Source organism: Rhinolophus ferrumequinum, chromosome 5 (genome assembly GCF_004115265.2).
Source record: "Rhinolophus ferrumequinum isolate MPI-CBG mRhiFer1 chromosome 5, mRhiFer1_v1.p, whole genome shotgun sequence".
In the NCBI taxonomy this organism is placed as follows: domain Eukaryota; kingdom Metazoa; phylum Chordata; class Mammalia; order Chiroptera; family Rhinolophidae; genus Rhinolophus; species Rhinolophus ferrumequinum.
This window is the reverse complement of record NC_046288.1, coordinates 41,060,984-41,076,079: the sequence shown is the minus strand read 5'-3', so window position 1 is coordinate 41,076,079 and position 15,096 is coordinate 41,060,984. Positions and strand designations below refer to the sequence as shown.

The following is a 15,096-nucleotide window of genomic DNA, read 5'->3' as shown; positions in this document are numbered from 1 at the left end:
CCACAAACTTTAGCAGTCTAAAATCCTACGCATTTATTATCTCAAAGGTCAGAGCTTTGGGCCTGGCATAGCTGGGTTCTCTGCTCAGAGCCTCACGTGGCTGAAATGAAGGTGTCAGCTGGCCTGCACTCTCCTCCGACAGGCCCTTTCTGTCAGAGTACAGTGTCTCTTCAGCGTCCTCTTCCAAGTTCCTGGAGGCTATTGGCAGAATTCAGTTCCTCCTGGTTATGAGATTAAGGCCCTTGCTATCTTACTGGCTATAAGCAGTGGTTGCTCGGGGCTCCAAGATGGCAGCTTATACAGGGTAGGAATTTGGGGAGCTGTATTAGTTTACAAGATCTGCCATAGCAAAGTACCATAGAGTATGTGGCTTAAATAAACCACAGACATTTACACCCTTGACATTCTGGAGGCTGGAAGTCTGAGACCAAGGTGTCAGCAGAGTTGGTTTCATTCTGAGGCCTTTTTCTTGGCCTGAAGATAGCCATCATCTCCTCCCTGTGTCCTGATGTGCTCCTCCCTCTGTGCACAGCCATGTCCTAATCGCCTCTTCTTATAAGCACACCAGTCACGTTGGATTAGGGCTCATCCGTATGACCTCATTTCACCTTAATTACCCTTTTCAACGTCTTTTCTCCAAATATAGTCATTCTGAGTTACTGGGTTGGGACTTCAACATATGAATTTGGGGGGGGACACAATTCAGCCCATAACTGGGATCATTTTAGAATTCTCCCTCCCACACAAACATCTTGGCTAGAGTTGTAAGGTCAACGCTGGCTCTTATGAAAGTTACTAGAAGGTCATTAATTGCTACACTCTGTTGTGGGGCTTCAAGTCCTTTTTGAAAGACTAGACACTTGCCAAATGTAAAGCATTCCCTGGAATCTGAAGTATTATTCTGAACATTTCTAATTTCCTGAGATTTAGAATAAAATACCTGTTTTTAGATATCTGAGGAAACTCTATGAAGCTACTTAGATACATTTTAGAAACTTTGCTTAACTTTGAAATAGAAATGAGTTTGTTCTACCGTTGTTTTATCTCTGTCATTTCCTTTCTCATATATACAGTATATATGGGATCAATCTTAAAAATTCAAAGCATATTAGATTGCAATGCCTCCTAATGAACAGCAGGGGGTTTACTTTGATTTATGGAAAGTAGAAACGGAAGCTGAGAAACAATTAACAATTGTTTACTCTAGTTAATAATACAGCATTGTACAGTTGAAAGTTGAGGAGAACAGCTCTTAAGTATACTCACCACACACACACACACGCGCACACACACACACACACACACACACACTTAACTATGTGGGATGACGGATGTTGTGGGGGAGAGTGGAAAATTTCCCCCCTTCTTCCTCCCTCTTAGTTCTTCAGGCTGGTCTAATAACCAAATTGACAAGACACAGATTAACAGGATAAAATAACCAAATTCATTCTTCGTGTACATAAAGGGGTTCCATAAGAATATGGGACCCAGGATAAATCAGGATAAATCGGACAGTTGCAGTTGCACTTGCCCTCTGGAGCTAAGGAGAAAGTGGTAGTGGTGTGACAATTCAAAAAGACGGTAATTCAGATGGAGATGAAAACCAAATGTTTGGTTACTAAATGTTTGCTGGGCCATCTTTAACAATGGGACACAGAGGGGACTTTGATCAATGGGCCTTGCTAGGTTCCTTCCTATCACACCTAGTTCCTATTAAACTATAGTTATCTGCGATGATAGCTCCCTTCCTGGAGCAGGTTCTGTCTCTAAATTCTTTTAGGCAGTTAGGGGGAAGGTCAAAGGTTTTTCCTGAGTCTTTTGTTTTTTAAAAGTAACCAGCTTAAAATAATCAATATCCCAAAAGAGGCATATTTTGGGGTGGCAAACTTTGCTCCCCCTCTAAACGTTAATTATCTTGATTTTGGTAATCATTTTACAATATATATGCATCAAAAAAGTTTAAGAAAGGAATTTATCTTAGAGGTTCTGGCAGACAAAAAAGAATTAAGGGGTGAAATCACAGACAGGTTTATCATTAGGAAGTCGGTATTTGAGCAAGTACAAAAAGTTCTACACTTTGAAGTAATTCCTTTTTTTTTTAAATCCTGAATTTAAGTGGATTGATATTTATTGCCTATGGGGGCTTATATGCATTCCAACTTTAGATTTTGGCTTAAAAAAGGAATCTTAATTCTTTCAAGACAGTTTTCACAACTGACAGAAAGAGAGGTGATAATTTCTTTTTCCATATTTCTCCAAGCTGAGAATGTATACTTTTCATAACTGACTTAAATCTTCAAGGGAAAAAAATGAGCTTTTCTTGCATATGGGAGAAAAGGGAAAAGGGGTACAAATTTTAGATTGCAGAGGCCAATTATAGAGCCTTGCATACAGAAACTGCTCAAGAGATGGGTGTTAAATTGGTTTATCTAATTAAATTAAAGCTTAAGACGAAACATTAATCACTGAAATGAATAAAATTAAAAAGAGTATATGAAAATGATAAAACTGGGACATAAATCTTCAAAGGAAGAAGTTTTAGGACAAATAAAGTTTATATCGTTTTATACACTAACTTTAATGAATTCTTGACATAAATATAGCAAGATATAAAATAGGTAAAATTATTAAAAGTCATTTAGTAACTTATCTTAGCACTATAATTATTAGCACTATAATATTTATGTGAAGGATTAGACAAATGCATGGAATCTATCAAAAAATAGTTTTGAGGGCTATATATTAGATTTCACAAATGATACAAAGGCTTAGACGTTTTTCATATTTAGGAAAGGAGTCTACAGGGTTTTTGGATTCCTAGTTAGACTATTTCTATCAGAGCATACTCCCTCCATCTGGTTTCTGTCTCCCAAGGAAAAGAGTTGAATTGATGTGATTTATAATATATTTGAAAAGTCAATAAAATGTGACTCATTTGAACAAATATTTATTGAATAACTAGAGATCTCATCTTAAGTTTCTATTTGCTCCTTCTTTCCTAGTTACTCTTAAAATAACATATTATAAATTAGAATGAAATTAAACTGTCAATTGGACTGAAGCAGATTAATCCTTTTTTCAACTAGTACTTTACAGGGCAAAATTGTAACACTCTAATGGCCTCAAATATTAAAATGTGTAAAGAAAGACTTTTCTTCCTACTTTTATAACTAGTGCTTTATGCCTACGTAGTGGAGGAATTCAAGTGCAGCTCTCCTGGTGTAAACCTCTCCACCACAGATGTAGGTTTGGGGTGCCCACTTGAGAGCCAGCCAGGGATCCCCACTGCTCCAGATTTTGTCCTGGGGAGAATCCTAGTTTGTAAGTCACGTGCCATAGTCTTGAATCAGGATAATGGATTCTGATCTGCTGTGCCTCCAAAAGAACAGGAATTTAATCAACTGGACACCTGGGAAATTTTAACGTCTGCCTCTAAGGGGAGCTGAGGGGACTGGACACTATTTGTGGCCATTATTTTCTGTTCTCGTCAGGCACTAATGTGTTTAAGGTACAGAAACCTACTCTGTCAACCTCAAATATAATAAAAGGGGTGGGTAGTGAATATTATTATAAGGATGCAATGGAAATCTGATGGACAGAGGGATATATAGCCTAGCCAGGGGATCCAGAGAACTCCAAGGAGGTAGATGTTGATGTAAGAAATGTGCAAACCTGTAGAGAATTTTTATAAGAGTTTATTTGAGCCAAACTGACAACATATGTCAGGAAGCAAGATCACAAATGCTCCAGAGAATAACAGTTTTGCAGCTTCTTTTATGCATTTGAAATTAAAGAGGGGACTCAAGAAAGACTGGAGAAAGCAAGGGGGAAAGGGTGTTGGATTACAGGATAGTTAAGATAATGTGCTCTCTTGAGGGTTAATATCCCCTTCTAGAGGTATTACTATCTGTTAATACACTTTAACAGATAATAATACCTCTAGAAGTGGGTATTAAGAACAATGGACAGGGTTGGCTTAAGACCTTTCCTTAAAGAAGTTTTAGGCCTGGGGCATGACTCCCCACTTTGACCTGCCCACGTAGGAATTTAAGATAAGGTCACCCTGTGAGGTTAGTTTCCATAGAACCCCTTTTTTCATCCACACAGGTCAGGAGTGTTAAATATGGCTCTGCAAATTACTACAGTCATGCATTGCATAACGACCTTTCTGTCAACAACAAACGGCATACACGTCCCATAAGATTACAATGGAGCTGAAAAATTCCTATCACTTAGTGACATTATAGCCCTTAGCGCAATGTATTACACAAATACCATTGTGTTACAATTGCCTACAGCATTCAGTATAGTATTAAAAACATGCTGTACAGGTTTGTAGCCTAGGAGCTGTATGGAACAGAATTTACTACCCCAAAATACAGAAGGTGCCAAAAAACACATATGCACATTTTAAGAAAGGAAAAATCTATATTAAAATTACACTGATGGAAACCACTTTGAGCACCTCTTGTAATTGCAGAAGTCAAATGTGACTTGTATTCATCTTTTTTTATCGGTATATATTGAGTATTACAATTTTAATACAGTTTTTTACTTTCTTAAAATGTGTATACATTTTTTTGGCACCCTCTGTATGTCTATTTGGCATAAGGATTGTTTTAGGCTGGTTAATTTTAAGAAACAGCAGACTTGGGCGAAGCTCTGAAAACCAAGTAGAAGTTAACTCTTTGTAAAAGACATTTACATTTGTAAGAGAAATCGCCATTTGTAAAGGTGTCTCCCTCAAAGGACCAGGAAGTGCCATCCCCAGAATTAGAAACCAAAGAGATGGTTTAGGAAGTAGGTGATGAATTAGCTTATGTATATGTTGACACTTTCATCTGAACAGGATAGTCAGCTAGGAAGTCCCATAAGCTGATGGAAATGCAGGATATGAGTTCAGGAAAGAAGGCAAGGTTGGCTAGAGAGTCAGAGTTGGGGGACATCCAAAGAGAAGTGACGGCTGCAGTAGTGAGGGCAGAGCCACTGAGAGTACTTGTGCAGAAGGAATAGAGAAAGGTGTACACACCTGGGCATACACAGATTTCAAGAGGGGAAGAAAGAAGGAAACAGGTGAAGGAATAGCCTACCTAGGTTGTATACAAGGGCTCAATTAAACACTTGGAGAAAGGCTACATAATTATTTAAATATTTATTATGCTCATTGTCTTGCCTGAGATGTTTTTCTTCAGAGCCAGAAGGTAAAGATTAGGAAACTGCCTGAAACCACCTGAGACCGGTTGAAGTTGCCTGAAGGCCCCTTCAGTGACCTCAGCAGCAACTTTTCTCATTATACTCTCATAATAATACTGAAATCTCCCAAAGCGGAGCTTTTTCACCATTTTCTGTACATGCGATGTATGTATAGCCATGTTCACTCACTGTGCATGTTCACCCCAAAACATACCTCAACATGCTACGATGGAAGCAGCTGGCCCTAGAAAGCCCTGCAGTCCTTTCTGCTCCGAGAGGCACTGCTTTGGGAACCATGCCCAGTGTGCTCCTTGCTTGCTGTCTTGCAATAAAATTCCTACTAACAAAATCATCTTGGGGTGTTCTTTTGGCTGACGTCTACCAAGTGGCCGAACCCCAGGTCAGTTCACTAACAAAGGAGTGGCTAAAGATGTGACAGAATTAGGAAGGTGCTAGTACGGAAGGATTGAGACTATTTAGGACTCTTGGTGCTGTGTTTCGATGATTTTAAAGTTTTTGCAGGTGAATTGTTTTATCGTTATCTTAGAGTTGGTGTCATTACTAGAGAAGTTTTGGATGTGGCCATGAAAAAAGTTTTGGCTGCCTCTGTGATTTACCTGTTAAGTTAAAAGAAATAAAACATCACTCTTTGAAAGTAGAATGAATATCTATATATATGACGAGAAATTAACTCAATATTTTGCAATGAGCAGTTGCAAAAATATTTATAAGTATATATTATAAAACCTTGCCTTAATTCCAATCCTGGGAGAATGTATAGTGTGGTAAAGAGAACAAAAAATCAGAATCATATAGTCGTGGGTCAAATCCTATGACCCTGGGAAAGTTATTCACATTTGAGATGCCTCAGTTTTTTCTTTTCTAATATCCCTAAAATCACATCACTAAATTAATAATAGCATCTATTGTTGTGATAATTAAATGGACAATGTATATGAAGTACCTTGAACAGGGCCCAAAGCATAGTAAACGTTAACCGGTAGGTTTGTGTTATGATTTTTTGTCTCTTTTGCATTCTTCCTTGTACCTTAGTTTTACCACTAGGTGGCAGCAACACTCTCTTAACCAATTTAAATGAAAACTAACTCTGGAATTGATGACATCAGTGAAGGCCTACCCAACAGGAAGATATGCATAGGGCACCAGAAAAGCAGGGGGAGAGAGAGCATGGATCAAAATAGAGAGAAAGAAAAGGAGGGAAGGGAGAAGGAAGGAGGGAGGCAAAAGAGAAGAAGCGGGTGGGAGAGACGCAGGGAAGAGGGAGAGGGAACTAGAGAGAGCATGAGTGAGCTGTGCAGGTAGGTTTAGAAATAACTTGGTATTTCAAAAGAAAATACTGAAATAATCATTAGGAGGGTGAAAACCATCCTTTACTGGATACTCTTCTCCCTTTTATAGGATTTAGAGTTATTTTTGTTTTGAAATACATGGAGAGGTGTGGTTACCATATATTTTCTGTGTTGAAAATTTTTAAGGATCTTAACCGGTTCTAGATGAGATCTGGCAAAATACGCTGCTTCCCAGAAAATGTCTGTAAAGCATGTTTTACTGTTCATTTTTATCAAACTATTAACCTCAAAATTATAAAAACATGGCTATTTTCCTCTACGTAAAATAGTCCTGCTACAGTAAGACACTTAATGTGTCTTAAAATAGTTCTTCTACAGTAAGACACTTATTAGTTATCTACTACTCTGTAACAAATACCTCAAAGGTTTGTGGCTTAAAACGATAGGTATTTATTATCTTTAGCTCTCTGAGGGCCAGGAATCCTGCAGCGCTTAGCTAGGTGGTCTTGTTCAGGGTGTCCTGTGAAGTTTCAGTGAAGACACTGGGGCTGCAGTCATCTGAAGGTTTAACTGAACCTTGGAGGATTTGCTTACAAGGTGGCTCACTCCCGTGGTTGGTGTCAAGAGGCCTCAGCTTCTCACCAGTTGTTGGCTACAAGCCTTGATTCCTTTGCACGTGCATTTTTGACTTATCTGTCTTGACTTATCTCCTGACATGGCAGCCAACCTCTTCCAAGAAATACTACAAGAAGGAAGAAGCCTCCTTCCCCCATACCTTTTATGACCTAGTCTCAGAAGTCACACTCTGTAACTTGCACCACATTTGTTCAAAGTGAGTCAGTCACACAGGAACTAACTAAACACAATTGTCAGGAACTATATACATATGCAGAAGGTGAAGTTCCCACATGGAGCAATCACAGGCTGTCTGATCTCTCTCACTGTGGCCCTGGGCCCATTACATCCTCTCCCTAGGGTCTTGATTTCTTCATTTATAAAAAGAGAACAGGCCATGGATCCATGCACCACTTCAACTCTAAGGTTGCCTGTCAGTTAACAACGCAGTCTCTGTTTTTTCATCCCTAAAATGAAATGGTCTTAGACAGTGGCTTTCAAACTTTTTACACCCACTGTAAGAACTATATTTTACATTAAAACTGCACACACACACACACACACACAGGCATGTGCATGAGTGCATATGTATAACAGAAATGAAAGTTCCACAAAACAATACTCATTTGTGTAATGAATATTCATTTTCCCACCATTCCATGCTAATTCATTTAAAAAATTCTAACTCTACTTGTGGGGACAGAGCCAGGAGTGCAGTTTCCAGGCTCTTGGCCTCATGTGGAAAGGTACTCACTCGGGTAGTAAATGGCCATTAACTGTGATTGGATGGCCATCAACTGTGGCTAGTTGGCCGTCAACTGTAACCAGTGAACTACTGGCCACTAATATAACTGCCGTGGCTACACTAGCAGCAAATGGGGGCTAGCAAGAAGATGGTGGCTGAGCTAGCAAGAGCGGATTGCAGTTCGCACCGCGGATTGCAGCTAGCAAGTGAGGTTGGTTGGCTGGCAGACAAGTGGACGGCAGGTTGCAGATCGTGTGGCTCTTGCTTCTTGTATCTCCAACCCAGTCGCCAGTGAGACTATAGTTGTATGACTCCTGTATCTATGGCTCCGTGGGTGTTCCTTTTTGGCCTCACCATATCCTGCGTTCTTCTGTGGGGAGCGGGACTAGAGACCTCAGAAGAGACCCCGAAGCCTGCCCTGCATGACACTATTTTGACACTAGTCAGGTCAAAATCTACTACAGTGGTTTCACAATCCATGAATGACTTCACCATTCTATTAAATACTAACACCTACCTTTACTCCTCGTTGCTTATTTTCCATTGGTACTAGAAATGTTAAAGAGCAAGCCAGTCCTCACCTTCTAGTTTCTGGGAGGAACAAAAGCACCTTCTGTAGGTGGGTCAACCCCAGGAGCCTATTCTAATTAGGCAGAAGCTGGTATCAGAGGTGGCTGTCAGGGCGGAAGGGTACTGTGTTTTAGCTTCAAAAGTTGGCCCTGCAACTCACTAGCTTTGTGACCCTGGGCAGGCCTTTAACCTCTCAGGTTATTCTTCCTCTCTACAACAGGAATAATAAGTAACACTTGCCTATTTCATCAAGTTGTTATTAGGCTCAGAATTAGATAATTAGGCACTTACCATGTGGCAGAATAGACACGATCTTTAATCCTCACAACCACCTTATAAGAGATAAGACGATTATTAATGTTATACTCGTTTTATAGAAGAATTGGCATAGCTATAGAAGCAAGTAGAACTAGAATTCCAAACCAGTTCCGACTCCAAAACCTTCACCCAAAATGGAAAGGTAAGCTATTTTCATTTAACATTAAGTGGTGACCATCTGATGTGTTAAAATGTGGATCCATCCTGAATCACCAGTGTAATGGTTTCAGCAACTGGTCCATCAGGCCACGTTTTAGGATCCCATCTTGTTCTTAACGCGAACACGTAATTTACCACGCACAGGTTTCGAGTTTTAGAGCTTAAAACTGCCGTGACTTACTAGGGCGTGTGAACACGCTCCTTCAAGCGTCACCAGCGAGAATTGCTCATGGTGAACACGTCAGAACTCGACACGTTTCTTTAAGTGGGGTCCCCATATGGTCTCCCAAACGAGGTCTCCAAATAGCTTCAACACAAGCTCCTTACATTTAAAAGTGTCGTTTTCAGAAAAAGGCCTGGCTCACAGCCCACTTTCCCTCGTGGGCTTTGTTCAGCTTGTGCGGGTCCTTGGCTGTGTAACCCGGAGGCCCTCGCTCCGAGGGGACCCCGCGGAACTAGTGTCCGGGGCACAGCGCCCCGGACCCCTCGTGGGCGGGGCCCATACCACAAAGCCCTTTATTGAGGCCGCGACGTGATGCCTGGCGCTGCAGCCCTGGGTGCCGCCCACAGCTCCCGACCAGAGTGGAGAAGAAGCGTGTGCCCGCAGCGCGGGGCGGCAAGCTGTGCGCGGCCATGTGCACCTAATGGGGCGCGCCCTCTGCTGTCGGTCCGGAGGAACCGCTACCCTTGGGGACTCCCGGACGTCGGTGAGCGGGCGCCGGCACCCCTTCTGGGACCTGACCCTGAGGCCCCCGCGGAGAGGGCGCGCCCGCCGGTGGGAAGGAGGAGCCGGGCGCGGGCGTGGGAAGGCGCCCGGGGAGGAGGACGCGCCCTTTCCCCGGGGTCCCGCGGCGGCTTGAGGGATCCACCCGCAATCCCGAGGGGGTTCGCACAAGGAATTGCCCACGGGGGTGGGGGCAGACTCACCTACTATAAAACGTGTGAGTGGGAGAAGGAGTGGGAGGGGTGCTTAGAGTTGGACACTTTATGAGTTCAGATTTTTTGAAAGAGGAAATATCTGGGTAAGTTTGCATTTTTTAAAGGGCTAGGGCTGGGGAAGGGATTCCCTGTGCCCTGTACAAGCCTTTATTTATCTCTTAACATTGCCACAGTCTGAGGCATTTTGGTGATGCGGTGTTTGAGCAGGTTTGGCAGGCTCAGGCAGTGACAAAATACCATGACGGAAAATCGATGCTGTTAACCTGGCATTTTCTCCTTACAGGGCAAGAAGTGATAAAATGAGTTCCTGAAAAATAAAAGAGAAAAAACACTGTTCTACATTAGGAGTTCAGCTTCAATGAACATTTATTAGGAACGTTCTGATATTCAGAAATGCTTTTTTTCTGACTCTTTTTATTATGTGAACATTTAAAAATATTCAAGGGAAAGCCATTACTTAGCTGTGTTGCAATCATTTCAGGCAGTGAACAGAGTATCCCGTCATCAGGCACCAGTGTTAGGAGGTTGGGCTGTAATAATTCACCATGGCTTATGGCTTGCCAAGAAAGAACACAGTGAAAACCATTCTGCGGGGCAGTTGTTATGAAGTGTAAGTATTTTTTTATTATGGTAAGCATAGACTTGGGGTGGGGAGTGGCCTTGCTAAAATAAAAGTATTGGACAATCTTATGCTCCCCATGAGATACTAGACTGTATGAGACATATTCCGATGTCTGGATACTGTTGTTTTGTTGTTGTTGTTTTCGCAACTGCTTTTATAGGAATTTAATTCCCTTACTTGGTTTTTACAACAAAACAACACTTTGAAATGACAAAACTGAGGTTCAGAAAAATGGTTCAGAAAAATGGTTTGATCAAAGACACAGTCATGGAGCAGGGTTAGAAGTCTCTGTATTCTAAAGCAACATTTTCTACTATTGCCCACTACCTTAAAATACCTCTGTAGATAGTGCACGTTTATCTACAAATGCCTTCGTGTCAGGTATACCTTAACAAGAATCCTTAATTAGCTGGTTCAAAGGGTTGATTTTGCATCCTGTACACTTTGACTACAATGAGCTGTGCAATCAAGAAGTGTGTGGACCACGATGAGCTGTGCAATCAAGAAGACCTGGGCTCAAAGTCTGGCTCTGCCCCTGGCGACCCATGCAACCCTGAGTAAATTATTTAACTTTTCTGTGAGTAGGACTCCACATCTGTGAAATGGACATATCAATACCTATCTACTATATGGTGTGGAATACAAATGAAATAGTGGATGTAAAGTTCTTGCACGTTGCCTGACATATCGTAAACCCATAATGAACATGGGTTGCTAATGCTACTACAGGGTAGTTTCACTCTGTAGTGTCGTGCTACCTTGTTTTATGTTTATTTGTTTCTAATTTTTAGACTTGGTTTTTTTTTAACCTCTCTGCCACAGTCTATGACATATTTACCATTATGGGTCAATTTAATTTTTCTTTCGAACAATATTCTGAGAAGTAAATGGAGACACCGTATGGGGTGGTAAAACCAGAGAGCTATAGGAAAACCAGAGAAAACTCACTATTGCATTTTATTTAGTTTTGTCAGTTCAGTATATGTTTAGACCTTGAACTATAGGCAAGTACAATTATAGTCAATATTATTATAAACCTAGCTTTTATAATGAAGATATTTTTATGTCTGGAGAATGATTTAAAGCACTGATTCTGCGGTTTGGGTTTGCAGAATTTTATATTATAAATAATTTCTGTGAAAGTAATGCCTTCTCTATCATTCTCACAAGAAAGTATTTGATATCATACTATTTATAAGAGCAGCAAAATTAAGAGGAACAGAATGGTGGTAGCACTTTTTGGAGTTCATTTGCTAAGGCAGCTCCTCACCTTGGGCTTTTTTCTTTTTTTTAAAGTGTTTTTAGAAGATTATTTTAAAGATACACTAAGAACATGCAAACAGTATAGAAGCATTTGAAGGGAAAATAAAAAATGCCATTTCTCATACCCTATTCCCACCCTCACCCCAGTCCCACTCAGAGGTAAAATGTTTTATATTTGTCTGTTATACAAGATACACACACACGTTTTTACACATGGGGTTATATTGAACTTTGCTCCCTACCACACTGTATCTTGTAAAGCCTAATGATTAAGAGCACAGATTCTAAAGTCTGACTTTCTGGGTTCAGATTCCAACCCACAACCAACAGCCTTGTTGACCCTGGGCAGGTTGTTTTCTGTCCTTATTTCCTAATCTGTAAAACATGGATAATAATACCACCTGCCTACCTAATAGAGTTACTGTGGCAATTAAACGAGTTTGTACACGTAAGCTGATTTAAACAATGCCTAGCATGTAGTAAGTGCTAGATAAATATTAGCTGTTTTATTGTTCATCTCCCCAAATTAGCATAGGGATAAACCTTATTCTTTCCTTATATGTATGTGCTATAGTTTGTATAACCGGGCTCTTCTTGATAACCATTAAAGCTCCTTCTTTGGTTTTTTTTTGACAAACAATGCTTCAGTGAGCATTCTTATAAATACATCTTAGTGAACTTATTCAAGTACATCTATGATAACTGTAAACTTCAAGTCGCTCCTTAAAATTAGACGATAAAGTAGCAAGGGAGCTGGAGGTGGAAAACAAAAGGGTGGCATGTGTGTAATACCCTTAGTTCCCTTTCTCATACCAAAGCAGGTCTTTCCCTTTTCCTCATGCATGTGAACTCACATTGACTGTACATGAGACACATATAGCTGATATTTTAAATTTCCTAATTAGGATGCATAAAACTCTTCATTTAAAGTTCATAGTGATTATTTTTAATATTGTAGCTTAGGATTTCATCTCTTTCTCCAGTTTTTCTAAGGATTCTCTTCGTATTGGTGCTTCTAAATAAATATACCTAGGCTAAGTACTAGCTCTGGTTCTTAATTAACTTCTGAGCCTCAGTTTCCTTGTCTACCTACATCGTAGTTGTAAGGATTAAAGTAAGATCACATACTCAAAGCCTTAGTGCTCAATGCACCCTGCTCAATGCATGATTTGTTCTTTCCCTAATGTGACCATTTTTTTTTTTTAATTTATTTTTAATTTATTGGGGTGACAATTGTTAGTATAATTACATAGATTTCAGGTGTGCAATTCTGTATCACATCATCCATAAGTCACACTGTGTGTTCACCACCCAGAGTCAGCTCCCCTTCCATCACCATACATTTGATCCCCCTCACCCTCATCCCCCCCCCAACCCCCTTACGCTCTGGTAACCACCAAATTACGTTCCCCAGATTAATTTTCAAACCCCGTGGCCATCCTGTGGTCACCGACTGCCCTCCAATACCCTCACCCTCCCCCCCACCCCCCGTGACCATATTTTTGATCAGCCATAAAAGACTTGCAGCTTGCAGTTCTTAACTACATCCTCTTACAAGACATGAGATGATTGGATTGACTCCAGGGAGGCTGTGTTGTGAACAAACGTTCATGTCGTTAAAATGTGTGGTAATTTTTCAATATGTATTTACATTAGTTAGTATATGGCTCCTGCTGGCTAGATTTGCAACTCTGGAAAATCATGAATACCTCCCTGGAAAATGGAACTAAGAATTAATAAGATGTCTTCTGAATCCCATAGTAGATGCTTAATAAATATTTGTTGAATGAATTAATGAATTTTTGCCCCAGACAGGAACCTTGGGATCTTGCACTACTTACAAAGGTCTGGTGCACGAAACTAGCCAAAATCAAGTTGCCTTTCTTGAAAGAAATTGCATTTGGTAGTCCTATACCCCTCAAAATACATAAAACCAATAAGGATGGTCTGCTCCCTTCTGCAGAATGTAAGTTTCATAAGAACTATTTTAATAAATTGCAAATTTTGTTTATTTTGCTTACTATCAGATAAATGTTTAAATATGCTCATTCACACCCATACCCCCTATATATGTAGCCCTGTCTTCTTTTTTTAGTATTCAAGAATGTGAATTTTACTGTGTTATAAATATTCAGTTTTGACTAAATTATGCCTTGTGAAAAAATATTGGATTGCTTCATGTATTTTATTTTTTAGCCCTCAAATTGGAAAGAGAGTATGAAATGAAGCGCCTGAATAACCTGAAATGTCAGGAAGATGCAGCTAAGAAAATTCAGTTTTCCCTAAGGGAAAGGCAAGTTGGTTTGAGAAGACCTCTTCCACCTAAGTGACAGTCACCTCTTAATCGAATCTGCACTCTGGCTTTCCGCGTCTGAAGGGGATGAAAGGCTGTGACCTTTCACTATGTGAAGTCTGGTGCAGATATATGCATGCCCACTGGTTGATGAGCTAATCTGACAGATCTTCTGGGTCCCTGCCACATACTTGTTCCATTGTATCACAAGTAACAGCATGGTAAATAGATGAAAAATACATCTGGAATTGAGTCATTTCTGCTATTCATTTGAATTATTGAAAAGTTGTACTAAGGGAAGAGGAAACTCCTTGTTAGAGACATTATTTTTTTGCATCTATGATCTGGAGCAGGCACCAAAAAGGAGAGAGAGAGAAATTCGTTTAAAAATGATAAATGGTGAAAACTTTTGTTTGGTTAAGAAAAATTGTAGATTTCTTTTTAGTAATTCTACAGTTCCCAATTTTCAATAAAATATCATTATTCTCATGTGGTACTTTAAAGTAGCAAGTAGCTTATTTAGGTTTTGTTCTCCTAAAAAATTGTCTTTTTCTTCCCGCCTAATTTCATGTTGTCTCTCTGGGATGCCCTGGGAGCATGTGGAACAACCATACATAGTGAAAGTGACATGAAAATACAAATAACTTATTATGAGGAAAACTCTTATTTGTACAGAGTGGCTAGAGTATGGGGTATTGGTTAACTGGAAAGTATTGGATTTGCATGAACCAATTTTCCTAGAATTTGAATTCAGTAAAGCACGAATATGAAAGTTCTATTTAAGCACAACTTAGTGTTTATTAGATGATTCAGTAGACGTTTTTGGATCTTCTGGTACCTTAACCGTCATTATGAAAGGCATGTGGCATAATGTTTAAGAGTACATACTTTACACCTGGCTGCCTGGTTTCTTACTTACATTTTCACTCTAGGGCCTAGCCAAGTGCTTAACTCATGTAGGCACTCAATACCCATTATTGATTATTGATTGAAAATTTCCATATGGTTAAAGGTCCATAATAGAAAGTATACATGGGAATAGTATGTATGCATGTTGAAAGTGGAGGAA

At 40.0% G+C, this 15,096-nt stretch overlaps 1 protein-coding gene across 1 annotated transcript; it reads left to right on the top strand.

Moving 5' to 3' along the window:
* Positions 1–9,483: 9,483 nt before the first annotated feature.
* C5H4orf36 (chromosome 5 C4orf36 homolog) lies at positions 9,484–14,512 on the top strand. The gene is made up of 4 exons (XM_033106426.1): positions 9,484–9,617; positions 10,331–10,459; positions 13,546–13,700; positions 13,931–14,512. The coding sequence occupies exons 2-4, from the start codon at positions 10,395–10,397 to the stop codon at positions 14,062–14,064; spliced, it is 354 nt and encodes a 117-aa protein (XP_032962317.1). The 5' UTR covers positions 9,484–9,617; positions 10,331–10,394; the 3' UTR covers positions 14,065–14,512.
* The last annotated feature ends 584 nt before the right edge of the window (positions 14,513–15,096 follow it).